This window comes from Pan troglodytes, chromosome 2, assembly GCF_028858775.2.
Source record: "Pan troglodytes isolate AG18354 chromosome 2, NHGRI_mPanTro3-v2.0_pri, whole genome shotgun sequence".
Classification (NCBI taxonomy): Eukaryota; Metazoa; Chordata; class Mammalia; order Primates; family Hominidae; genus Pan; species Pan troglodytes.
In genome coordinates this window covers 25,543,987-25,570,654 of record NC_086015.1, presented here as the reverse complement: position 1 = coordinate 25,570,654, position 26,668 = coordinate 25,543,987, and the positions used below count along the sequence as shown (strand labels likewise).

The 26,668-nt window shown below is 37.3% G+C and overlaps 1 protein-coding gene across 1 annotated transcript in view; it reads left to right on the top strand.

Annotated features, from left to right (window-relative positions):
• The window catches only part of ZNF385D (zinc finger protein 385D), a gene marked incomplete in the record, with an annotated part of 956,631 nt that overhangs the window by 803,161 nt on the left and 126,802 nt on the right, over positions 1 to 26,668 (top strand). Inside the window, 1 exon segment of the mRNA NM_001302426.1 lies at positions 10,598 to 10,708. Coding sequence (NP_001289355.1) covers positions 10,598 to 10,708 — 111 coding nt within the window.

The window sequence follows — 26,668 nt, the reverse complement described above, 5'->3', positions numbered from 1 at the left end:
TTTGTGTACCTCCATTAAACACCACCCTCCCACCTCCACCCTGCACAGACCTGGGTCTTGGTCTTGGGTGACTGATACTCCTGTTAAATTTTGTAGCAACTCAAATCCCATAGAAAGTAGAATAAAGGCTACATCACTCCAAATTATTTTGACTCATTCATGACACTGAATGATTGGCATTTTTACGTATCTGTAAATAACTCAGAAGAAAATAATGATAAATTTTATAACAGAAATCCATATTTGTTTCACTCTGAATTTTACAACTGTTAATATTTTGTCATATTTGCTTCCAGTTGTTTTATGTTTGTTAAGAAAATGAAACATTGTGTATTTAGCTATAGTCCTCTTTAGCCACTTACCTAGTCCTATCCCTAGATCTCCAAAAGAAAACAACAAGGAGTTTGGTGTGTGCCCTTCCTTGCATTCTAGTTCTCATAATTTTATATATAAATATTTGCATCCACAATCAATTTATGGAATTGATGCATGTATATTATTAACTTATTATGGAATATTCTGAACATGTATAAGGATAGAATAGTATAATGAAAATCTAAAAATCCATCACTTAGCTTCAGCAATTATCAACTCAGGACCAATCTTATTTCATCTTATCCCCACCCAGTTACCCCCTAAATCCTCTCAAAGATTTTGAAGCACATCTCAGTAATATAATTTTGTTGGTATATATTTCACTATATTTATAATGATAATGATTTTTCGAAGCACACAATCATGCCACAATGATTACAACTAAAGATTTAAAAGTATTTCATTATTATCAAAAATCCAGTATTACTTTCCTTCAATTGTCTCCTAATGTTTATTGTGCAGTTTGTTAGAATCAAGAACCAGGTAAGGCCTATTGTTTGAAGTGGCTGCTATGTCTCTGAGGTATCTTTAGTTATAGGTCTTACCCCAATTATTTTCTAGCCATTTATATGTTCAGGAAACCTTGTCATTTATTCTGTAGTTTTTTCAGTTAGGAATTTGCAGACTTTATTCACGTAGAGACTTTTCTTGTGTGTATGTCCCTCTATTTCTCGACCAAAGACAATTACATCTAGAGTCTTGATCACATTCAAGTTCTATATTTTTGGCAAGACTTCCTCATAGGTGACATTATGCTTCCTGAGGAGATACTTGATGCCTAGTTGTCTCTTTATGTTGATTAGTAGTAATTGTTGGTCACTGCCTAGATATATTCTTTCCTTCTTTCCCTTCCTCCCTTCCTTTTTTTTTTTTTTTTTTTTTGAGACGGAGTTTCACTCTTGTTGTCCAGGCTAGAGTGCAGTGGCGTGATCTCAGCTCACTGCAACCTCCACCTCCCGGGTTCAAGAGATTCTCCTGACTCAGCCTCCCAAGTAGCTGGGATTACAAGCGCCCGCCACCACACTCAGCTAATTTTTGTATTTTTAGTAGAGATGGGGTTTCACCATGTTGGCCAGGCTTGTCTTGTATTCCTGACCTCAGGTGATCCACCCTCCTTGGCCTTCCAGAGTGCTGGGATTACAGGGGTGAGCCACCATGCCCGGCCCATTATTTCTTTAAGAGTTATAAAGTGGTATGATTCTAACTTCCTACTTTCTTTGTTGACTAGGCATGTGTAATTCTTAAGTGTTTGATGCCATATTTTAGATATTCTTCTCTATTTTGTTTTTGTTTCTTTCCCTGCTTATAAATATTTAATGAGTTTCTTATAACTTTTGTATGGTTTTCCATCCTGTAGCTTTTTGACTATTTGTTGATTGATAGAAACAAAACTGCAAAACACTTCCTCGTAATTATCTCTTGGTGCCCATGAGTCAGAGCTTCTCCAGTTGAATGTTTAAGTCATACGTTAGGTTTACTTTCAACAATACTTGGTGTTGCCAAATTTTTCTCCATTTTTCCCAAGTCCTTGTCAGTACCTAATGTCAGATTTCTTTTTGCCAACCATTTGTGTAAAAACCATAATCTTGTTATTTTAAATTTTATTTTCACTTTAACCAGTACATTTTGTATTTTTACTGGCCATTCAGATATTGTCTTCTACAAATTGCTTTTTAATGCACCTTAACCATTTTGCCATTGGTATTTTATCTTTTACATAGCGATTTCTAGAGTTCCTCTGTATATCTAGAGAACCTAATTGATTTAGAGGGTGTAGACATTTCCTTTTCACCTTTTTGTTTGTTTAAACATATTTATTTTTTCTTTTGCTGATGAAAGAAAATATTGTGTGGTGGTTAAGAGTACAGACTGCGGAGTTAGATTTCTTGAATTTAAATCACAGCTCTAGAAGTACCCAGCTGTAAAACCCTAATCTAATGAAGTTCATGTGTTTGTGCTTAAAAATTCTCATATAAAAAATGGGGGAGTAAAAAAACAAAAGTGTCTACTTCCTAGGGATATTGTGAAGTCCTAATGAGATATAAGTCCTTATGGGCAGTGCCTCATGTATCTAAGTACCCACTTTAAGTTAGCCATTATTGTTTTCTTCTAATATAAAGCTTTAAGTAGTTGAATTTATCTTTCCCTGGAAAGACCCTTTGAGCCATGTTTCTCCTCTTTCCAGGTTTTCTGCTGTGCAGGGGTGGAAAGCTGTGGTACCTTTTCTCACTCATCATAAGGGTCAGAGCTGACATTCCTATAACAAAATACAGGTTAACAAGATTTATTTAATCAAAGTTTTACCTGAAACACTCTTAATCAGAAATGAAAACCCAAGGGCCCGGGGAAACTCTGTTTTTATATGTAGGTTTGATGAAGAAGAGACCACCGTGTAGAAATGTGATTGGACAAAAGGACATGATCTAAGGTCTTCCTATGTCCTTCACTTTAAAGTACGCAGCATGGCAAGGTACATACTTGGAGGTATTCTATTCTGAGCCCCATCAATACAATCGTTTAGGGAAATTGTATGCCACCATTTAATTGGTAAATATGAAAACTGAAGTGAAAGTTTCTTGGGATATATTGTTAAATGAAAAGCAAAATAAATATCATTTCCATATTATGCTTACAACTGTATAAAATTATGTATCAAAAGTACAAGGATGTACAAGTATTGTATTATAAAAAGTTTGGCCTTATCTTTGTCCTCAGTACCAGCTAGGTAACCTCTAAAACTTGAAAATTTCCCAAGTGATAGTAGTATCTAGACCTCTTGTATTACATCTGGGTTTATATTAATGAGCTGAGTCAGGATGGGGTCCAGTCACCAGAAAGACTAACCATATAATTCAAGGACTGGGGCTTTGAGCCCAGTAATGTCATCCCAACCTCTGAGGAGTGGAAGGATGCTGGAGATTGAGTTCATGTGCCCTGCGATTCAGTCAATCATGCCTAGATAATGAAATCCACAAAAAAACTATGGACGGCGAAATTTGGGTGAGGTTCTTTGGTTTCAAAGGTGTAGGGAGGGTAATGCATCACGATTCCATGGGGAGAAGACATGGAAGCTCTGATTCAGTATCCTCCTAGTTCTAGCCCTATGTGTCTCTTCATTGAGCTGCTTCTGAATCGTGTCCTTTACAATAAAATTATAATCATAAGTTTAGTGCTATTTTTGAGCCATATAAGTCATTCTAGCAAGTTGTCAAACCTGTTGGGGGCATGGGAGCCCCAAAATTTGTAGCCAATTTGTCACAAACGCAGGTGGCTTGTGGACCCTCAAACTTGTGACTGGTGTTTCAAGTAGAGTCTTGCTGGGGACTATGCCCTTAAATCGTGGAGTCTACACCAACTCTGGATAGTTAGTGGCAGTATTACATTGCAGTACTGTAACAACCATTTTGAAAAACTTTTTGGCCATGCCTACTAAAGTTTATCCTATAAATATTCTATAACCTAGAAATTTAATTCCTAGTTATGTATCTCAGATAAATGACTACTATATCCAACAAATCACACGCCTAGAATTGTTTTTAATAGCTTATTCCTAATAGATTAACATGGAAAGCAACCCAACTATTCAACAGTAAAATTGGCAAAAATTAGGATATGGTTTTAGAATGGAATACTATATAGCAACAAAAATGATCGAAATACAAACACAATGTTGAATGAAAGAAGCCAGACACAAAAGAATGCATACTGTATACTTACATTTTTATGAAGTGCAAAAGCAGGTAAAAATAATATCTGGTGATATCTCATAATTGACTTGCCAAGTACAGGACTGAGAGACTTGATTGCTGAAAATGTTCCATCTCTTTATTGGGATGGTGTAAATATGAGGGTATGCATATGTTTAAAAAAATCTGCAAAGGATACACTTAAAATGTATGTACTTTTTGTGTGTAAGTTATTTGTCCATTTAAAAAGTTAAAGAAAAAGGAATTTCTCAAATGGAAAAATTTTGTGGGAGTGAGATTTTAAGGAATTTTTAGTGTTTTTTAACGTATGAATATGAGTAATATAAAAACATTTTACTAAGTCAAAGTCAAATGTAATAAATACACCAGGATCTCCACTCGGTGTCATTTCATACTGGAGAGTCACAAATGTTCATATTTGAATATGATGAATATTACAAAGCTTGATTATGGTGCCTGAGAGACTCACAGGGGTATGGTGGGAGGCTTGTGTTAGCAAGTCTCCCACTTACTAGTTATGTGATATTGGACAAAGGGCCATAAAAGCTCCTCAGTAACTTAGGATAAAAATTCTACGACCATCAAACACACAGAAAGTGCCTGTAAGTGTAACCTTTAAAGTTATTGTCAGGGGACATTATTACATACAAATACCAGCTGAAAAAGACAACCTTTTTATTTCTGGACTTCTAAACTTCCTAGCATTTATTATTCTTTGATTTAAGAACTGTGAAATTGTGAAAGCCACAGTAATAATAGGTACACAGACAGAAGAGGTCTCTTAGAGCAGGAACTGTAAACTCAGGGTTAAGCTTCATCCTCTCTGAAAATACAACAGTCCTAGAGAAGGGAACCTTGAGCTGCGGCTGCTGTACTTGAAGCATGTCCCCTGTATGCTCATTTACAAATCAATTTAACAGAATCCCCAGAGGGGAGGTGAGGAAAAACCTAGGCCTTAGATAGAAATGCAAAGGTTCTTCAGCCTGAAATGAAGAAAAACATATTCATTTGGCTTTAAATAAGGCCATGGGCTGAGTTTGAAATTGAATTTTAGCCTAGAGTTTGGGTAAGTGTGTCAATAGCTAGTGTATCATTCTTCATTTTTGTTTGGGTAGTTGATTAATAGATTTATTAAATTCTTTTTTTTTTAAGGTGTAATTTTTATTATTATTATTATTATTATTATACTTTAAGTTTTAGGGTACATGTGCACAATGTGCAGGTTAGTTACATATGTATACACGTGCCATGCTGGTGTGCTGCACCCATTAACTCGTCATTTAGCATTAGGTATATCTCCTAATGCTATCCCTCCCCGCCCCCCCACCCCACAACAGTCCCCAGAGTGTGATGTTCCCCTTCCTGTGTCCATGTGTTCTCACTGTTCAATTCCCATCTATGAGTGAGAACATGCAGTGTTTGGTTTTTTGCCCTTGCCATAGTTTACTGAGAATGATGATTTCCAATTTCATCCATGTCCCTACAAAGGACATGAACTCATCATTTTTTATGGCTGCATAGTATTCCATGGTGTATATGTGCCAGCCGCTGCAAAATCATGCCAAAATGTAAAGACCATCGAGACTAGGAAGAAACTGCATCAACTAACGAGCAGAATAACCAGCTAACATCATAATGACAGGATCAAATTCACACATAACAATATTAACTTTCAATGTAAACGGACTAAACGCTCCAATTAAAAGACACAGACTGGCAAATTGGATAAAGAGTCAAGACCCATCAGTGTGCTGTATTCAGGAAACCCATCTCACGTGCAGAGACACACATAGACTCAAAATAAAAGCATGGAGGAAGATCTACCAAGCAAATGGAAAACAAAAAAAGGCAGGGGTTGCAATCCTAGTCTCTGATAAAACAGACTTTAAACCAACAAAGATCAAAAGAGACAAAGAAGGCCATTACATAATAGTAAAGGGATCAATTCAACAAGAAGAGCTAACTATCCTAAATATATATGTACCCAATACAGGAGCACCCAGATTCATAAAGCAAGTCCTGAGTGACCTACAAAGAGACTTAGACTCCCACACAATAATCATGGGAGACTTTAACACCCCACTGTCAACATTAGACAGATCAATGAGACAGAAAGTTAACAAGGATACCCAGGAATTGAACTCAGCTCTGCACCAAGCAGACCTAATAGACATCTACAGAACTCACCACCCCAAATCAACAGAATATACATTTTTTTCAGCACCATACCACACCTATTCTGAAAATTCTATCTTTCAAAATATCACAATTTAGAAATTGAATAAATATATCCTAAAATACCATGCAGATTTTACCATTTCTTTTGTTTTTAATTCAGTGCTGCACAGGTTAGGTGAAATATATCTGAAGTTTCTATGTATTACATTCTTCGTTTGGTGTCTACTATTGTATTGAAACCTTTACATTTTACTTATGTTTTAAAAATAATTTTCTCAGATCAGTATTTTCTAAAACATATGCATTGAACAATGATGGTAAATTAAAAAACAAAAATAAAAACCTTGGTTATATTAAGTTAGAAATCATGCATTTAAAACATATTTTTCTTGTACAACATCTCAGAGATTGCCATATTCTGTTGTGTGCTGTTAACGTCTAGGCTGTAGTACCTCGACTTTCTACACCTTATCTGACCCAAGAACCCCTTTTTTTCCTGCCTACCACAAATATTGGCATTGCGTGAGGCAGATTTTGTAGAAAAATTATTGACGATAATGTGCATACACAAAATAAGATGTTACTGTTTTGACAGATCAGACCCATTGGTTCCTGGAGAGAAAAACAACATACATGACTTTCTTTTTATATAAAATATTTGATTATAATAGTAAATAAAGATAAGTTTAGACAAAATGATCAAACTATCTGTGTGTGTGTCCCCTGATTTGACAGTAGAGGCTACTTTTAGTTATACGGCATGTGGTATCATTTAATTAACTATTTATAACAGACCTGGTTATTATTTAGATTTTGCCCTTTCATAATTCCTCATTGTAAATGGTTGTAGATACATACGTGTGAATATGATTTATTGTTATTAATAAAGATATTAAAACATTTTGTTGTACTAGATTTCTAAAAGGATAAAAGATAATTACTTTTGATGGTGTATCTATAGTTTGTGAAATCCATTTTAAAAGGTAATCCAGTTAAGTTTTTTTAACTATTCTGGGAAATAAAATTGTCTCTGCAGAATATACCACTTTGCATTTTGAAATCTGATTTTATAGCCACAGTGATCAGAACATCATTCAATTCAAACAAAATAACTTAATCTAAAGACTATATTACATTTGCACGAAGTGACTAGTCCCAAAATACCTCCTCTACAAATGTGGATTGAATGTGGTCACTGCCTCCCCAGTGTTACTAAAAAAAACCCAAAATAATACCCTGATCACCAAAATACGATAAAAACTCAGCAGTATGTATTTTCGGAGAGCATCTTTCTTTGATATACATACACAGTTCATTTTTATTTCAAAGTATCATTATAAGGAGACTTCAATATTCCTTAATGGGTTATAGGCATAATTCACCTTATCCCCTGATAGAAACACATCCCGTTTGTGCACAGAATGTACACAAGAGAACATGATAAGGCATCTACCTGTAAGTCAATGACCTCTTTCTGCTTTTAATTTTTCCATCAGCTGGTGGCTGAAGGGAAAATTACCCTTCAGTGTTCTCTGTGGTTGTTTTTATAGATGTGATAGAATGATCCTAGAGAACAGAATGAGGGCTATTGAAGCAGCGCAGATTCACACATTTGTGTGGCCCTTGGCTTTCTCAAGCTCTGTGCATTGTTAATTTTGGTTCTGGGGAAATAAGATTGAGGAAGGTTTAGAAGCTTAGCTGGGGTGAGGGACTTGGCAGTATATGTAGAGAAGAATCCTGTACTATGTCCTGTGGCCCTTCATACCGCTATTCTACAGCAGGCCCAACCTGAGGAAGAGATACTGTAATTTTAAATTAAGTTTTAATGTTTGGATTAAGACACTTAACTGATTTTAGGAATGATCTTAGGTTGCATATTCAGACTTGAAAAGATCAAAGAATGTACTGAAAATAATGAAATGTTCATCAATGGCAAATGGATAAATACATGTAGTGCATCCTTACAAAGGAATACTACTGAGCAATAAAAAGGAACAAGCTGCTGATACATGTAACAACATGGATGAATCTGAGCACCATTGTATTGAATGATAGATTCCAGACACAAATCACCACATACTCTATGATAACATTTATGTGAAATGGCAAAATACTGAGACAGAAATGGAAAAATACATAGAAAGCAGGCCAGTGGTTTCAGGGTCTGGGAGGAGGAGGCAGAGAATGACCACAGAGGGGTAAGAGGGAACTTGTCCAGATAGTGGAAAAGGTCTGTGTGACAATTATCCTCACTCTATGCATTTGTCACATTTCACTTGTACACTTAATACTGGTGATTTTTATTGTATGTAAATTATACAATACCTAAATAAAATCAGATAAAAAGAAAATATTATAGAATTCACTAGTAAAGGAGAGAGGTGATCCTATAATTTGTTTTTTGAGACAGAGTCTCACTCTGTCACCCACGCTGGAATGAAGTGGCATGATCTCAGCTCACTGCAATCCGGGTTCAAGCGATTCTCCTGCCTCAGCCTCCCGAATACCTGGGATTACAGGCACCTGCCACCATGCCTGGCTAATTTTTTTGTACTTTGTTAGTAAAGACAAGGTTTCACCATGCTGGCCAGGCTGGTCTCCAACAACTCCTGACCTCAAGTGATCCACCCACCTCGGCCTTCCCAAAGTGCTGGGATTATAGGCATGAGCTATCGTGCCTGGCCTATAATTTGTTAATACCTAAAAGTGACCAGAAAAACAATGAGGAGAGGCTGAGCTTCATCCAGGATTTGGGCAAGGGTTAATGTTAGATAATAAATTTAAAGGGAAGGTGGAAAAGAAAAATGATTACGCCCATGAGTTCTACTCCTTTATCACTGTAACCATGTAAATCACCTAGTCCAGTGATTAGCCTATGGAAAGCATTATAATAAATGCTAACTGCTACTATTTTTATTGTTACTATTGTTATTATTCAGAACCGTATGTTAACAGTACCTAGACAACCTAATAGGAGTTGTGAATACAAAGAAGTCAGAAACTTTCTCCTTCCTTCCAGTGAAGATAGCCTGTGAATTAACTGATTCCAGTGACCTGAGAAACACAAAAGGAGATGAAATTGATCAATGGCTTGTTTAGGGGAATTAATGAACTATAATATGTCACAGAAGGTGAATATTAGAGAGTCATTTCTGACACATTCTGAGCACTTTTGAGTGTATCAAATAATTTCTGATCTATCTCAATCTATTATGAAGACTTACTTATAAGTCCTTTTATCTCATCATTTGAAAAATGGGAAATGTGCCAACAATGAGTATAGTGTTTGAGGCTGATATTAACCTTGATCTTCACATGTGCTACAACACAGAACATATAATAATAAATAGCCAGCATCTATTTAATGTGCCCAGACTGACTATCCTAAGTAAATTTCATGAATTATCACATTTAAGCTTCATCACAACTTTAATAGACAAGGATAGTGAAAGAAGTTACATGAAAGAATTAAGATCAAGGGCTGGGTGTGGTGGCTCAAGCCTGTACTCCCAGCTACTTGGGAGGCTCAAGTGGGAGGGCTGCTTGAACCCAAGAGTTTGAGCCTACAGTGAGCTATGATCTCACCACTGCACTCCAGCCAGAGCAACCATAGGATAAAGCCTGGTGAAGGGACATTAAACTTTATCAGAGCTGGATTGCTGACATTATGTTTTTCTTGTTGTTTGTCCTGTCCTGGAAATAAAATGGAGGGAGATAACTGGTATCTGGCCCCAAATCCCTTGGCACCCCCCAATAAGTCCACAGGTTAACATTCTATACTAGATGGTCAACAAGTGATTGCTGAATGACTTAATTAACATGTCCATATGTTTCAATTATTGGAAAGCAGGATTTGTATATTATAGAGTCTAAAAGATACCAAACATAGCATAAGGTTCATGTTGGATAATGGTGTATAATTTATTTTCATGGCTTTCCAGCTGACCAGTCTATTTTGAAATCCATTTTTGGGCAATGGTATAGACATACTTCTGTGTTAGATTGCTGGCATTAGCAATAACTTGAATTTTGATAAATCTTTAATTATATTTAAGGGTTATTAAACTGAGACAATTGTTGCTTTTAAATGAGAAAAACAGTTAGTATGCAGACTCTAATGGGTAAATCTATCATTTCCTTATCATACTGAGCTTTGGGCTTAATGTTATCTATTTTCCAAGAAAGTAAAAATGTTGTTTCTTAGAATAAAAAGGTTCTTTATAATGTGAGCAGTAGATTGAAGCTGTACAGATTGGTTCTTTAATGAAATAGGCAAAATTCCAATGGAACTGACAAGCTTTATTTCTATTTGTTGTATTTCTTTTTTCTCATTACAGATGGACCCGATTCAGAAAGCTGTAATAAACCATACATTCGGGGTTCCTCTTCCCCACCGAAGAAAGCAAATCATATCATGCAACATTTGCCAGTTGAGATTTAATTCTGATGTAAGTTTATCATTTAGTGTTCACTCAAAAAAAAAATACATTTTGCTGTTCTAATCTTGCAGGAGAAAAGATTTCTTAAGACATTTTCTCCAGTAACTGAGCATGTCAAAATTCAACGATAACATTTTAACTCACTATGTGCTTTAATTTTGGAGTTTATTATGTTATGTTTGGTTGTTTACTACAGAAAATTCACATGTAAACAAGCTTAAATACTTGCAGTTTAATATTTTTATTTATTTATTTATTTGTTAGTCTTTTGGGAATGGTACAAGTAGATAATACACTTTGCCTTTGGGAACAATAAAACTTTCGACCAATGGAACTTTTAATAGGTTACACTCTGAAATAAGATAGGTACCAAATCATATTTTAAGATCAAGATTTTGAGTTTATAAACTTTTTTTGCCTGGAATGGAGGCCTCAAATTCCATATTACCGCTATGTCCTTAATTATATTTGTGCTAAAGCACTCAAGTTGTCCTAGGAGTATTGGTATTTTAACAGGGGTCCTACAGTCCTAGAACCACTCAAGCCCCAAAAGACTTCAGTGGAGAACATGTAGGAGGGAAACATTTGTGGACCTGACTGGTGGTTCACAAGTTATTCAGGGAGTTATTCACACCTTTTCTACCATTTCTAAGGACTAGGGTGGACTCTGGATCCAACACAGTGATATTAATTTTGATCTGTGGCCAATGGGAAAAAAAAATGTATGTCTTCTCTTCCCCGCTAAACCTGCTTTGATATGAAGTTAAATCCTGAGAGTTCCAGAAGAGACAGGCAACATTGGTTTAGAAGGAGTAGGAATTGGAGAGCATTCACACTCTAGGCAAATAGAAGGCTCCATCCTATCGAGGTACCATTTTCTCGTCCTAAGTTGATACACTGTGTGGAGATGACCAAACAGATCTGAATTCTGGAGAATGTTAAGCCTTCCAGTATTTAACCTCTCCAGTCAAGTAGGACTCTTAGATGCTCTGCTGATGAAGATAGGATGCAAGATAATTGAGTATAGGAAATAGATGAGGCATAAACAAAATAGTTTATTCCTCTTTGAAGAGAACATTACATTTTATTTTGCTTTCGTCTTAAGAACTCATACTTACTAATGCAATCATCAGGTAATTTTATAATATCCATTGACTTAAAAAAGAGAAGAGTGGATTGCCTGCACAACACTTTAGTCCATTTGGCCAGCTAAAACAAAGTACCATAAACTGAGTAGATTATAAACAACAGAAATTTATTTCTCACAGTTCCGGAGGCTGAGAAGTCCAAGATCAAGGTGCTGACAAATTCACTGTCTGGTAAGGGCCTGCTTTCTGGTTCCCACATGGCATATTTTCACTGTATTTTCACATGGTGGAAGGGATAAAGGAGCTCCCTTGAAGCTATTTTATAAGGGCACCAATCTCATTCACAAGGGCTCCGCCCTCATGACTTAATCATCTCCCAAAAGGTTCCACCTGCTACTACCATCAACTTGGGGGTCAGAATCTCAACATATGAATTTTCCAGCTATACAAATAATCAGACCATACCAGCACTTAAGTGGTATTTGCTGCTAAAAACCAAAAAGAATATACCAAACATATAATATTTTATGTGAAGGAATTTTTTGTTTTTTAATGCTGAGCACTTTGAGTGATAGAACTTTACCACAGAATTGCTTAATTTATTAACAATAAAGTATTCTTAAGTGATGACTGTAATAATATCTTCAAGCTGTTGTAAAAAAGTCCTCTTAATACATAAATAGGAGTTCTAAACTCAATAGCTTCAACTTTGATCATTTTTAAACACTCAGCAAACAATTATATAGTTTTATAATTATTATTTTCAGTGGCTTTTTAGTTCCTCTTTTCCTAAACTGTATTTATATTTCACTTAGAAACTGATCAGATGATTTAAAAGTCTCCCAGGAGCCATGTTGTCAGCTTCTTATATTAAATGAGACTACTTAAAATATCTCCTCCTGCCTATGATTTCACTGTCAATATTCTCTTTATTAAGGACACTTCTTTTAAACTAGGAATTAGAAAGAAATTTCAAGGTCACTGAACCCAATCTCCTACTAAGCGCAAGAATTTCACCTCTTACATCCAGGCAAGGTCTTTTGCTTGATTATTCCCAGTGATGAGTCGCTTACCATTTCCAGACAGTGGTTCTATTTTTGGAGTGTTTCTAATTCTGTAGATTGATGTCAAATTCATGATTGGACACTTTAGAAATATTGTCAGACATGCTTTAGAAAACACATACACATTTTTATATATAATTTTTAACAATAATATAAATTGATATGACATAACACATGGAATATGGACATGCTTTTCAAAAATGTATTCTTATTTCATTTCCATGGTGAGGGAGTAGCAATTTATTTTGTTACTGAAGTTTCAAAGTAGAATGGGCATCAATATGTATTTATTAGGGACAACTGGCTTCTCATTCTCACAACTTTGCTTTCAGGTCTGTGTGGCATGTCGTGAAAGGAACATGGCCAAGGTATTTGGAGATATGGACTAATCACTTTGGGTCATAATTAAACAATTGCAGGCTTGACCATTTACCAGATGATTACTGTATTAGTCTTCTATTGCTGCTAAAATAAATCACCACAAACTCAGTGGCCTGAAACAACACAAATATGCAGGCATATCTCAGCTCACTTTGTGTCTCTGCATCACATTTTGGTTCTTCTTTCAATATTTCGAACTTTTCTATTTTTACTATATCTGTTATGGTGATCTGTGACCTTTGATGTTACTATTGTGATTGTTTTGGGGCACTGTGAATTCCACCCATATAAGATGGTAAATTTAATTAATAAACGTTGTGTGTGTTCTGATTGTTCCACCATCTGGACATTCCCCAATCTCCCACCCTCTCTTTGGGCCTTCCTATTTCCTGAGACACAACACTGAAATTAGGCCAATTTAAAACCCTACAATGGCCAGTTGCTGGCAAGCTGGCCGAATAGAAACAGCTCCAGTCTGCAGCTCCCAGTGAGATCAACACAGAAGGCAGGCGATTTCTGCATTTCCAACTGAGGTACCCAGTTCATCTCATTGGGACTGGTTGGACAGTGGGTGCTGCCCACAGAGGGCGAGCAGAAGCAGGGTGGGATGTCACCTTACCTGGGAAGCACAAGGGGTTGGGGAGCTCCCTCTCCTAGCCAAGGGAAGCTGTGAGGGACTGTGCCATGAGGAATTGTGCACTCCGGCCCAGATACTGTGCTTTTCCCATGGTCTTTGCAACCTGCAGACCAGGATATTCCCTAGGGTACCTACACCACCAGGGCCCTAAGTTTCCAGGACAAAACTGGGTGGCTGTTTGGACAGACACCAAGCTACGTGAAGGAGTTTTCTTTTTCATACCCCAGTGGCTTCTGGAACACCAGCAAGACAGAACCATTCACTCCCCCGGAAAGGGGCTGAAGTCAGAGAACCAAGTGGTCTGGCTCGGGGGTCCCACCCCCCCAGAGCCCAGCAGGCTAAGATCCACGAGCTTGAAATTCGCGCTGTCACCATGGCAGTCTGAGGTCAACCTGGGATGCTCCAGCTTGGTTGGGGGAGGGGTGTCCACCATTGCTGAAGCTTGAGTAGGAGGTATACCCTCACAGTGTAAACAAAGCCACCAGGAAGATCGAACTGAGCGGAGCCCACTGAAGCTCAGCAAGGCCCCTGTGGCCAGACTGTCTCTCTAGATTCCTCCTCCCTGGGCAGGGCATCTCTGAAAAAAAAGGCAGCAGCCCCAGTCAGGGGCTTATAGATAATACCCCCAACAACTCCCTGGGACAGAGCACCTGGGGAAAGAGGCAGCTATAGGCGCAGCTTCAGCAGATGTCAATGTTCCCTGCCTGATGACTCTGAAGAGAGCAGCGGATCTCCCAGCACAGCGTTCGAGCTCTGCTAAGGGTCAGACTGCCTCCTCAAGTGGGTCCCTGACCCCCATGTCTCCTGATTGGGAGACACCTCCCAGTAGGGGCCGACCGGCACCTCATACAGGAGAGCTCTCGCTGGCATCTGGCAGGTAGCCCTCTGGGACAAAGCTTCCAGAGGAAAGAACAGGCAGCAATCTTTGCTGTTCTGCAGCCTCTGCTGGTGATACCCAGGCAAACAGGGTCTGGAGTGGACCTCCAGCAAACCTGCAGCAGAGGGGCCTATTAGAAGAAAAACTAACAGAAATGACTAACATCAACATCAACAAAAAGGATGTCCACTGACAGACCCCATCCGAAGGTCACCTACATCAAAGACCAAAGATAGATGAATCCACGAAGATGGGGAGAAACCAGCCCAAAAAGGCTGAAAATTCCAAAAACCAGAACGCCTCTTCTCCTCCAAAGGATCACAACTCCTCGCCAGTAAGAGAACAAAACAGGATGCACAATGAGTTTGACGAATTGACAGAAGTAGGCTTCAGAAGGTGGGTAATAACAAACTCCTCTGAGCCAAAGAAACATGTTCTAAACCAATGCAAGGAAGCTAAGAACCTTGAAAAAACATTAGACAAATTGCTAACTAGAATAACCAGTTTAGAGAAGAACATAAATGACGTGATGGAGCTGAAAAACACAGCACGAGAACTTCGTGAGGCATACACAAGTATCAATAGCCGAATTGATCAAGCGGAAGAAAGGATATCAGAGCTTGAAGATCAACTTAAATACAGCGTGAAGACAAGATTAGAGAAAAATGAATGAAAAGAAACAAACAAAGCCTCCAAGAAATATGGGAATATGTGAAAAGACCAAACCTACGTTTGATTGGTGTACCTCAAAGTGACAGGGAGAATGGAACCAAGTTCAAAAACACTCTTCAGGATATTATCCAGGAGAACTTCCCCAACCTAGCAAGACAGGCCAACATTGTAATTCAGGAAATACAGAGACCACCACAAAGATACTCCTCGAGAAGAGCAACCCCAAGACACATAATCATCAGATTCACCAAGGTTGAAATGAAGGAAAAAATGTGAAGGGCAGACAGGGAGGAAGGTTGGGTTACCCACAAAGGGAGGCCCATCAGACTAACCATGGTTCTCTCTGCAGAAACCCTACAAGCCAGAAGAGAGTGGGGGTCAATATTCAACATTCTTAAAGAAAAGAATGTTCAACTCAGAATTTCCTATCCAGGCAAACTAAGCTTTGTAAGTGAAGGAGAAATAAAATCCTTTACAGACAAGCAAAAGAGATTTTGTCACCACCTGGCCTGCCTTACAAGAGCTCCTGAAGAAAGCACTAAATATGGAAAGGTAAAACCGGTACCAGCCACTGCAAAAACATACCAAATTGTAAAGACCATCGACACTATGAGGAAACTGCATCAACTAAGACAAAATAACCAACTGGCATCATAATGAGAGGATCAAATTCACACATAACAATATTAACCTTAAATGTAAAAGGACTAGATGCCCCAATTAAAAGACACAGACTGGCAAATTGGATAGAGAGTCAAGAACCATCAGTGTGCTGTATTCAGGAGACTCTCATGTTTAAAAACACGCATAGGCTCAAAATAAAGGGTAGGAGGAATATTTACTAAGCAAATGGACAGCAAAAAAAAAAAAAGCAGGGGTTGCAATCCTAGTATCTGATAAAACAGACTTTAAACCAACAAAGATCAAACAACAAAGAAGGACATTACATAATGGCAAAGGGATCAATACAACAAGAAGAGCTAACTATCCTAAATATATATGCTAACTATCCGAAATATATATACACCCAATAAAGGAGCATCCAGATTCATAAATCAAGTTCTCAGAGACCTACAAAGAGACTTAGATTCCCACACAATAATAGTGGGAGACTTTAACACTGCACTATCAATATTAGATCAATGAGACAGAAAATTAACAAAGGTATTCAGAACTCAGCTCTGGGCCAAGCGGACCCAATAGACATCTACAGAACTCTCCACCCCAAACCAACAGAATATACATTCTTCTCAGCAACTCATTGCTCTTATTCTAAAATTGATCACATAATTGGAAGTAAAACACTACTCAGCAAATGCAAAAGAATGGAAATCATAACATTCTCTCAGAACACAGTGCAATTAAATTGGAAGTCAGGATTAAGAAACTGACTCAAAACTGCACAACGACATGGAAACTGAACAACCTGCTCCTGAATGACTACTGGGTGAATAACGAAATGAAGGCAGAAATAAATAAGTTCTTTGAAACCAATGAGAAAAAAGACACAATGTACCAGAATCTCTGGGACACACTTAAAGCAGCATGTAGAGGGAAATTTATAGCACTAGATGCCCACAAGAGAAAGCAAGAAAGATCTAAAATCGACACCCTAACATCACAATTAAAAGAACTAGAGAAGCAAGAGCAAACAAATTAAAAGCTAGCAGAAGATGAGAAATAACTAAGATCAGAGCAGAACTGAAGGAGATAGAGACATGAAAAACCCTTCAAAAAAAAAAAAAAATCAATGAATCCAGGAGCTGATTTTTTGAAAAGATCAGCAAAATAGACTGCTAGCCAGACTAATAAAGAAAAGGGAGAAGAATAAAATAGACACACTAAAAAATGATAAAGGGGTATCACCACTGATCCCACAGAAATACAAACTACCATCAGAGAATACTATAAACACCTCTATGCAAATAAACTAGAAAATCTAGAAGAAATGGATAAATTCCTGGACCCATACACCCTCCCAAGTCTAAACCAGGAAGAAGTCAAATCCCAATAACAAGTTCTGAAATTGAGGCAGTAATTAATAGCCTACCAACCAAAAAAATTCCAGGACCAGATGGACTCACAGACGAATTCTACCAGAGGTACAAAGAGGAAGTGGTTTCCTTCTGAAACTATTCCAAGGAACAGAAAAAGGGAATCCTCCCTAACTTATTTTATGAGGCCAGCATCATCGTGATACTAAAACCTGGCAGAGACACGACAAAAAAATAAAATTTCAGGCCAATATCCCTGATGAACATCAATGCAAAAATCCTCAATAAAATACTGGCAAAACTAATCCAGCAGCATATCAAAAAGCTTATCCACCAAGATCAAGTCAGCTTCATCCCTGGGATGCATGGCTGGTTCAACATATGCAAATAAATATAAGTAACCTATCACATAAACAGAACCAATGACAAAAACCAGATGATTATCTCAATAGATGCAGAAAAAGCCTTCAACAAAATTCAAAACCCCTTCATGCTGAAAACTCTCAATAAATTATGTATTGACGGAACCTACCTTGAAATAATAAGAGCTATTATGACAAACCCACAGCCAGTATCACACTGAATGGGCAAAAACTGGAAGCATTCCCTTTGAAAACTAGCACAAGACAAGGATGCCCTCTCTCACCACTCCTATTCAACATAGCATCGGAAGTTCTGGCCAGGGGATCAGGCAAGAGAAAGAAATAAAGGGTATTCAATTAGGAAAAGGGGAAGTCAACTTGTCTGTTTGCAGATGACATGATTGTATATTTAGATAACCCAATTGTCTCAGCCCAAAATCTCCTTACACTGATAAAAACTTCAGCAAAGTCTCAGAAGACAAAATCAATGTGCCAAAATCACAAGCATTCCTATACACCAATAACAGACAGAGGGCCAAATCATGAGTAAACTCCTGCTCATAATTGCTACAAAGAGAATAAAATACCTAGGAATACAACTTACATGGGATGTGAAGGACCTTTTCAATGATAACTACAAACCACTGCTCAAGGAAATAAGAGAGGACACAAATGGAAAAACATTCCATGCTCACGGATAGGAAGAATCGGTATCGTGAAAATGGCCATACTGCCCAAAGTAACTGATAGATTCAATGCTATTCCCATCAAGCTACCATTGACTCTCTTCACAGAATTAGCCAAGACAATCCTAAGCAAACAGAACAAAGCTGGAGGTTATCATGCTACCTGGCTTCTAACTATACTACAAGGATACAGTAACCAAAACAGCATGGTATTGGTACCAAAACAGATATATAGATCAATGGAAGAGAACAGAAGCCTCAGAAATAATATCACACATCTACAACCATTTGATCTTTGACAAACCCGACAAAAATAAGCAATGGGGAAAGGCTTCCCTATTTAATAAATGGTGTTGAGAAAACTGGCTAACCATATGCAGAAAACTGAAATTGGCCCTCTTCCTTACACCTTATACAAAAATTAACTCACAATGGATTAAAGACTTAAATGTAAGACCTAAAACCATAAAAACCCTAGAAGAAAACCTAGGCAATACCATTCAAGACATAAGCATGGGCAAAGACTTCATGACTAAAACACCAAAAGCAATGGCAACAAAAGCCAAAATAGACAAATGAGATCTAATTAAGCTAAAGAGCTTCTGCACAGCAAAAGAAACTATCATCAGAGTGAACAGGCAGCCTACAGAATGGGAAAATATTTTTGCAATCTATCCATCTGATAAAGGGCTAATACCCAGAATCTACAAAGAACTTAAATTTACAAAAAACAAAAAAAAAACATCAAAAAGTGGGCAAAGGATATGAACAGACACTTCTTAAGAGAAGACATTTATGCAGTCAACAAACATGGAAAAAAAGCTCATCATCACTGGTCACTAGAGAAATGCAAATCAAAACCACAATGAGATACCATCTCACACCAGTTAGAATGGCAAGCATTAAAAAGTCAGGAAATGACACATGCTGAAGAGGATGTAGAGAAATAGGAATGCTTTTACACTGTTGGTGCAAGTGTAAATTAGTTCAACCATTGTGAAGACAGTGTGGTGATTCCTCAAAGATCTAGAACCAGAAATACCATATGACCCAGCAATCTTATTACTGGGTATACACCCCAAGGATTATAAATCATTCTACTATAAAGACACAAGCACACGCATGTTTACTGCGGCACTATTCACAATAGCAAAGACTTGGAACCAACCCAAATGCCCATCAATGATAGACTGGTTAAAGAAAATGTGGCACGTATACACCATGGAATACTATGCAGCCATAAAAAGGGATGAATTCATGTCCTTTGCAGGGACATGGATGAAGCTGGAAACCACCATTCTCAGCAAACTAACAGAAGAACAGAAAACCAAACACCACATGTTCTCATAAGTGGGAGCTGAACAATGAGAACACATGGACACAGGGAAGGGAATATCACACACCAGGGCCTGTTGAAGGGTCAGAAGGCTAGGGGAGGGATAGCATTAGGAGAAATACCTAATGTAGATGACAGGTTGATGGGTGCAGCAAACCACCATAGCACATGTATACCTATGTAACAAACATGCACGTTCTGCACATGTACCCCAGAATTAAAAAAAAAAAAAAAAAAACTACAATTGCCTGTATGTGTTCAAGTGAAAGAAAGAGTCACACATCTTTTCATTTACATCAAAAACCAGAAATGATTAACCTTAGTGAGGAAAACATGTCAAAAGAAGAGTTAGGCTGAAAGCTAGGCTTCTTGTGCCAAGCGGTTAGCTAAGTTGTGACTGTAAAATAAAAGTTCTTGAAGGTAATTAGATGTACTACTCTAGTAAACACATGAATGATATGAAAGCAAAAGAGCCTTATGTTTGATATGGAGAAAGTGCTAGTGGTTTGAATAGAAAAATCAAACCAGCCATACCATTTCCTTAAATCAGAGCCTAATCCAGAGGAAGGCCCTAACTCTCTTTAATTCTATGAAGGCTAACAGAGGTGAGAAAAAAATGTCTGAAGCTGGAAGTGGTTGGTTCATGAGGTTTAAAGAAAGAAGTCCTCTCCATAACATAAACGTGCATGGTGAAGCTGCAAGTGCTGGTGTAGGAGCTGCAGCAAGTGATCCAGAAGATCCAGTTAAGGCCGCTGATAAAGATGGCTACACTACCCAACAGATTTTAAGCATAAACCAAAGAGCATTCTATTGGAAGATTATGCTATCTAGGACTTACCTAGCTAGAGAGAGAAGTCAATGTCTGGCTTTAATGCTTCAAAGGGACAGGCTTACTCTCTTGGTAGGAGCTAATGAAGTTAGTGTCTAAATTCAAGCTAGTGCTGACTATTCCAAAAATCCTAGGGCCCTTAAGAATTTCACTAAATCATCTCTGCCTGTGGTCTACAAATGCAACAAGAAGGCTGGATGATAGTACATCTGTTTACATCACGGTTTACTGAATATTTTAAGCCCACTCTTGAGATTTATTGCTCAGAAAAAAAGATTTCTTTCAAAATATTACTGTTCATTGACAATGTACCTCATCACCCGAGAGCTCTGATAGAGATGTTCAAGAAGATTCATGTTGTTTTTATGCCTGCTAACACTACATTCACTGTGCAGCCCATGGACAAAGACATAATTTTGACTTCCCACTCTTATTATTTAAGAAATATATTTTTAAGGCTATAGCTACCATAGATAGTGATTCCTCTGATGGATGTTGCCCAAGTAAATTGAAAACCTTCTGGAAAAAATTCACCATTCTAGATGCCATTAAGAACATTTGTAACTCATGGGAGGAAGTCAAAATATCCACGTTAACAGGAATTTAAAAGAAGTTTCTTCCAGTCTTCATGGATGACTTTGAGGGTTTCAAAACTCCAGTGAAAGAAATAAATGTAGATATTGTGGAAATAGCAAGAGAAGTATAATTAAAAGTAGAGTTTGAAGCTGTGATTGAATTGATGAAATCTCAGATAACCTCCTCCTTTCACGGAGGAGATGCTTCTTTTGAATGAGCTAAGGAAGTCGTTTCTTGAGATGGAATCTACTGCTGATGAAGATGCTGTGAACGCTGTTGAAATGACAACAAAGAATTTAGAGTATTATATAAACCTAATTGACAGAGCAGTGGCAGGCTTTGGGAGGATTGACTCCAATTTTGAAAGCAGTACTAGAGTGTATAAAATGCTATCAAACAGCATTTTATGCTACAGAGAAATATTTTGTGAAAAGAGTTCTAGATGTAACAAACTTCACTGTTGTCTTATTTTCAGAAATTGCCACATCTATCTCAACCTGAAACCACCAACACTATGATCAGCCAATAGCTATCTACACTGAGGCAAGACCCTCCACCAGCAAAAACATTATGTCTTGCTGAAGGTTCACGTTGTTAGCATTTTTCAGCAATAGCATATTTTAAAATTAAAGTATATACATTGTATTTTTAGACATAATATTATTGCACAGTTAATAAAGTATGGTATAAACAACTTTTATATGCATTGCAAAATGAGAAAATTCACATGACTAACATTACTGTGATACTTGCTTTACTGTGGTCATCTGGAACCAAATTGCAATATTTCTGAGATATGTCTATTACTTTACCATTCTGAAGGTGAGAAGTCTGAAATGGGTCTCACTAGGATAAAGTCAGGTTGTCTGCAAGGTTATGTTCTTTCTACAGGCTCATGTTATTTCTGCAGGTTCCAGGGGAGAATCCAGTTGCTTGCCTTTTTCAGCTTCTAGAAGTTGCCTGCATTCCTTGACTTGTGACCCCATTTCATCTTCAAAAACAGCAAGGGCCAGACCCCATTTCATCTTCAAAAAAAGCAAGGGCCATCTCAATTTGTCTCACGTGTAATCATTGCCTCACTCTTCTGCCTCCCTCTTCCACATTCACAGACCCTTGTGACCACAAAGGGCCAACCTGGGTAATTCAGGATAATTTCCTTATTTTAAAGTCAGCTGATTAACAACTTTATTTTTATCTGCTAACCTAATTCCCCTTTGTCATGTAATGTAACATATTCATATTTTCCTGGGACTATGATTTAAACAGCATTAGGAAGCCATTATTCTGTCTACCACAGATACCGCCATTTTATTTGAATGTTTGACTTAGGTTTGAACTGAATTTCATGACCATATCAGATAATAACTCATTGCAGTTTCTTTGGTCTATATAAGCTGACACACATAATTAATTGCCCTTATACTTTCTATTGTTTTCAGCCTTGAATATCATTCACTATTCAGTGCAAATTTTAAACACTGTAGTTTTATTTTTCAATAGAAGATCTAATGTTTTTATAAATGACATACCAACCTTTAAGTTATGTTTTACAAACCAAACAATCATTGCAGAATTGAAATACAAGAGTAGAAACTCTCTTAGAAATTTAAGAAATGTCTTTGTATCGTTATATGTGAATAAAAGAAACTCATGTACTGGAAATGTTAAATGTGTTTACTTATTGACCAGCCATGTCCATAAGTACCAATTTTACAAAATATTTAGACACTGAATGCCAAGATTGATTGGATTTATCAACTGATCCATATGTAAGAAAATTATCTCTATTTAAAGAATAACCAAAATCAAAATATACATACATATTAGATCATTTTAAACTCAAGAAAAGGCTTTCTAAGCCCAATGCGACAGCCCTTTTGTTGTTTCCAGGTAAATCTGGAATTTATCTTTCTGTTTCCATTTTTAAACCTAGAATCTTTCTAGAAAAATAACATTGTAATTCAGTTGTATGCTTGGTTGAATCCTCTATCACATAGGAAAGTAGTTTTGCCTTATGAACCTTTTTACATTTCAAAGCTTCTTCCCCATCCAATGAAAATAATAGCTTGTAGTTCTTTGCATCTTTGTATCATGAAAATTCAATTTCCTTTCCCTCTAAACTTTTATATATTTTTTTAACCCTTCCTATCATAAACTGTGTCATTTGATATTTTGCCATAACTGTTTCCTTTATAGTACAGTTTATTTTTGGCCCTGCAGATAACTTTTAAAATGTCATAAATTAATATTGCTTGCATTTTTAATCAGATTACCTTTTCCTGGTGTAGGTTTTTTCCTGACAAATCTCCTGACATTCATATGAAACATACATGGGGTTATGCGGAAACCTTCCAATTAAAGACTGAAGGGTTGTAATTTGTCCAATTATTTTATCAGCATCTTAAAATAAGCATAAATTACCATGTGACCTAGGCAAATTAGTAATGTGCCTTTGAAAGAATACATCAGGGCCAACAAGATGTAAGCTTATTAAGTGAAGTAGAGAATGGATACTCAATGATTCACTATAGAATAGGAAATAAGATCTCAAATTCCAAACTAAGGATATATAAGATTGTAGCATCTAAGTGTTACTACAGTTAACTTCCTAACAACAGAATTTCATAAAACTTCAGAGGTAGAAGAGACATACTCCTAATTTCACATGCAAAAGCTGAGATGTAGAGAGTATAGATTTGTACAAGGCCATGTGGTCATTAGCTGGCTAAGGACAATGTTCATGTCTCTGCTGTTTGTGCTTCATCTGGTCACGGGAGGGCAGCAAGTCCATTCTGAAGTTTCAATGGTTGTTACTACAATGGCATGGAGGAAGATCTATGTGTTTCCTGCTTAGTCAGCCTGTCCTAGAGAGAAGACCTGAAGGTTTCTTTCCTTATGGAACTAACTGGAAGGAGTTACAGCTGCTATGGAAAGCCATTCAGCAGCTAGAACTCACTCATAAGAACTCATGAGTTCTCTTACATGGTGTTACTCATATTCAGACACACGCAACAATTCAAGCATAAACATGTCAAAAGTGTAAACAGAAATTCATATTATTGAACTATAATAAAGTAACAACATGTCCTTAATGATTCAGGACTGTCAAGCATTCATTATGTTGGGGAACTGTTTAATAAATCAGAAGGGAAGAAACCTCATGAGAGCATAACATTGCTTGGAGGCCTGATAGCCCTCCAAAAGGGGATCATTGGTATCATTACAATATATTGATATATTTTCTAATGGTATTATAAAATAGAGATCAGCTGGGAGTGGTGGCGCACGACTGTAATCCCAGCGCTTTGGGAGGCAGGGGCAGGTGGATCACGAGGTCAGGAGTTCGAGACCAGCCTGACCAACATGGTGAAACTCTGTCTCTGTTAAAAATGCAAAAATTAGTTGGGCATGGTGGCACACGCCTGTAATCCCAGCTACTAAGGAGGCTGAGGCGGGAGAATCACTTGAACCTGGCAGGCGGAGGTTGCAGTAAGCCAAGATCACACCACTGCACTCCAGCCAGGGCAACAGAGTGAGACTCTGTCTAAAAAATATATATATAATTTTTCCACATTTTAGAACATAAAAATGTAGTAAAACTAAGCTGTGTGTCTGAATTTAATTCATATCTCTTAGTCTTAACATCCATTACCAGTGTGTCAATATAATGATGATGTTGATAGGAGTATTTTTTCCTCCCTAGTAACCAAATTAGGCTTCCAGTGACCAAATTAGATAATTAAAATTTCTTAAAATCATGTCTTAATATATCTTAATACTTATCAGTATTATTCACAGGATTGATGTTTAAAGGAAATGCTGTTTAGCCGTGGGAAAAACAAAAACCAATAATGGTTGTATTGGGGTCAACTATGCTTTTACTTCTTTACTTTCCAAATTTTCTTTATAAGCATGCTTGAATTTTATAAAGGAAAAGAGAATTATTGCATCTATTACGTTTTTAAGCTGCATATTTTGTCTCAAATTATACATTTTGATGGTCCCTCGTGGTCTAGTGGTTAGGATTCAGCTCTTTCAAATTATAAATTCCATTTTGAGGGCCTCAGTTGTAATTTTCTAAAGATTTCCTTTTAAAAAATGCAGGGACAAATTGTCCCTGTCAAAACTGCATCTATTAAAAGCTATCAACCTCTTTAAGTATGTTGTTGCCGCTGCATCCCAAAGGATCTTCTGAGGGACACACTTATAAATTACATTTTCAGGCAGCTTTGAAACATCTCTTTCATAAGAGAGTGTCCTGTGTTAGTCTCCAAGAGTCGCAGAGTTATTTGAGCTTTGGCCTGAGCACCATGGCCTTCCCACTGGGTCCTTTTTCTTCTTCAAAAGCTGTCCTTTGACAGGGCCATTCGGCTTGTGTGAAAGAAGAGACACATCTGAGAACCTGATGAGTTTCACTTGGGCTGTCAGGTCAACCCTGTGTGAAAAGCTGGCTCTGGAGAGTGTGGTGATGGCCTATAGGTTGTCACTATGTTTGAAACAAGTGACTGGGAGCTCTTTTTTGAAGGGCTTATACTCTGAGTTAGCATTTGGGACACATTTTATCTCACAACCTTGCTAGTTCCTAACTCTTAAGTGGAACCCCCAACTCTGTCAGGAATTCTCAGATAACAAAACCTGAACAGAAGGACAGAGCAAAAAATACTGGGTTTAGCTGCTAGGGATTTCAAGAGAAAATGGGCCAGCCAAGAGCACGGGAATCTACCTAAGCAGTGTGCTTCTTTGGCAGGCTTTTAAAAATAAAATCCCAATATTAGGTCATTTCAGGACTCTTTGAATCAGGCTTTGATCCTCCAGAGTTTCATCTGGGGATGAAATGAGGAAGAGACTAAGAAAGGAGAAATCTTTATTAAAAGTTTGTCTTTATCTGGGTTTCTTTACAAAGTAATAATATTCATTTTTTCTATCAACTTCTCTTAGACATGGAAAATCTGACCTTGAATATCTAAAAAGGCAAAGTTGACTTTACATGTGACCAGTAGATACATTCATAACCTCTAATAAACAGGGGGATATTTATGTTTCTATAGAGTATTATGAACAACTCATAAATTGTTTTGTATTTGATATAAAATCATACAAACCGTAGTGATGCTATTTGTACATTGTATAGGTTGAGAAACCAAAGACCAAAATATTTAGTTGACTTTTTCAAGGGCAATAGGCTACTCAAACAGCTAGGTGGACAAGAAATAGGGCTCTTAAGTTCCCTAACATAATGTTTTTATGTATGATATCAGGGGACATGCCCTAGGAGAAATTTATTTTGAGACTTGCCTTGACATCAGCTGATAGTTTTCTACTAAGACCATCAGTCACTTAAGTTCTGCACACAATACAGAAGTTATTCAAGGTGGATATCAGTAGCATGTTCAGGAATTGCTGGGATATAGAAACATATTTAAAAATTGAGAGCCACTTAAAGGACATTACTAATACCGTAAGTATT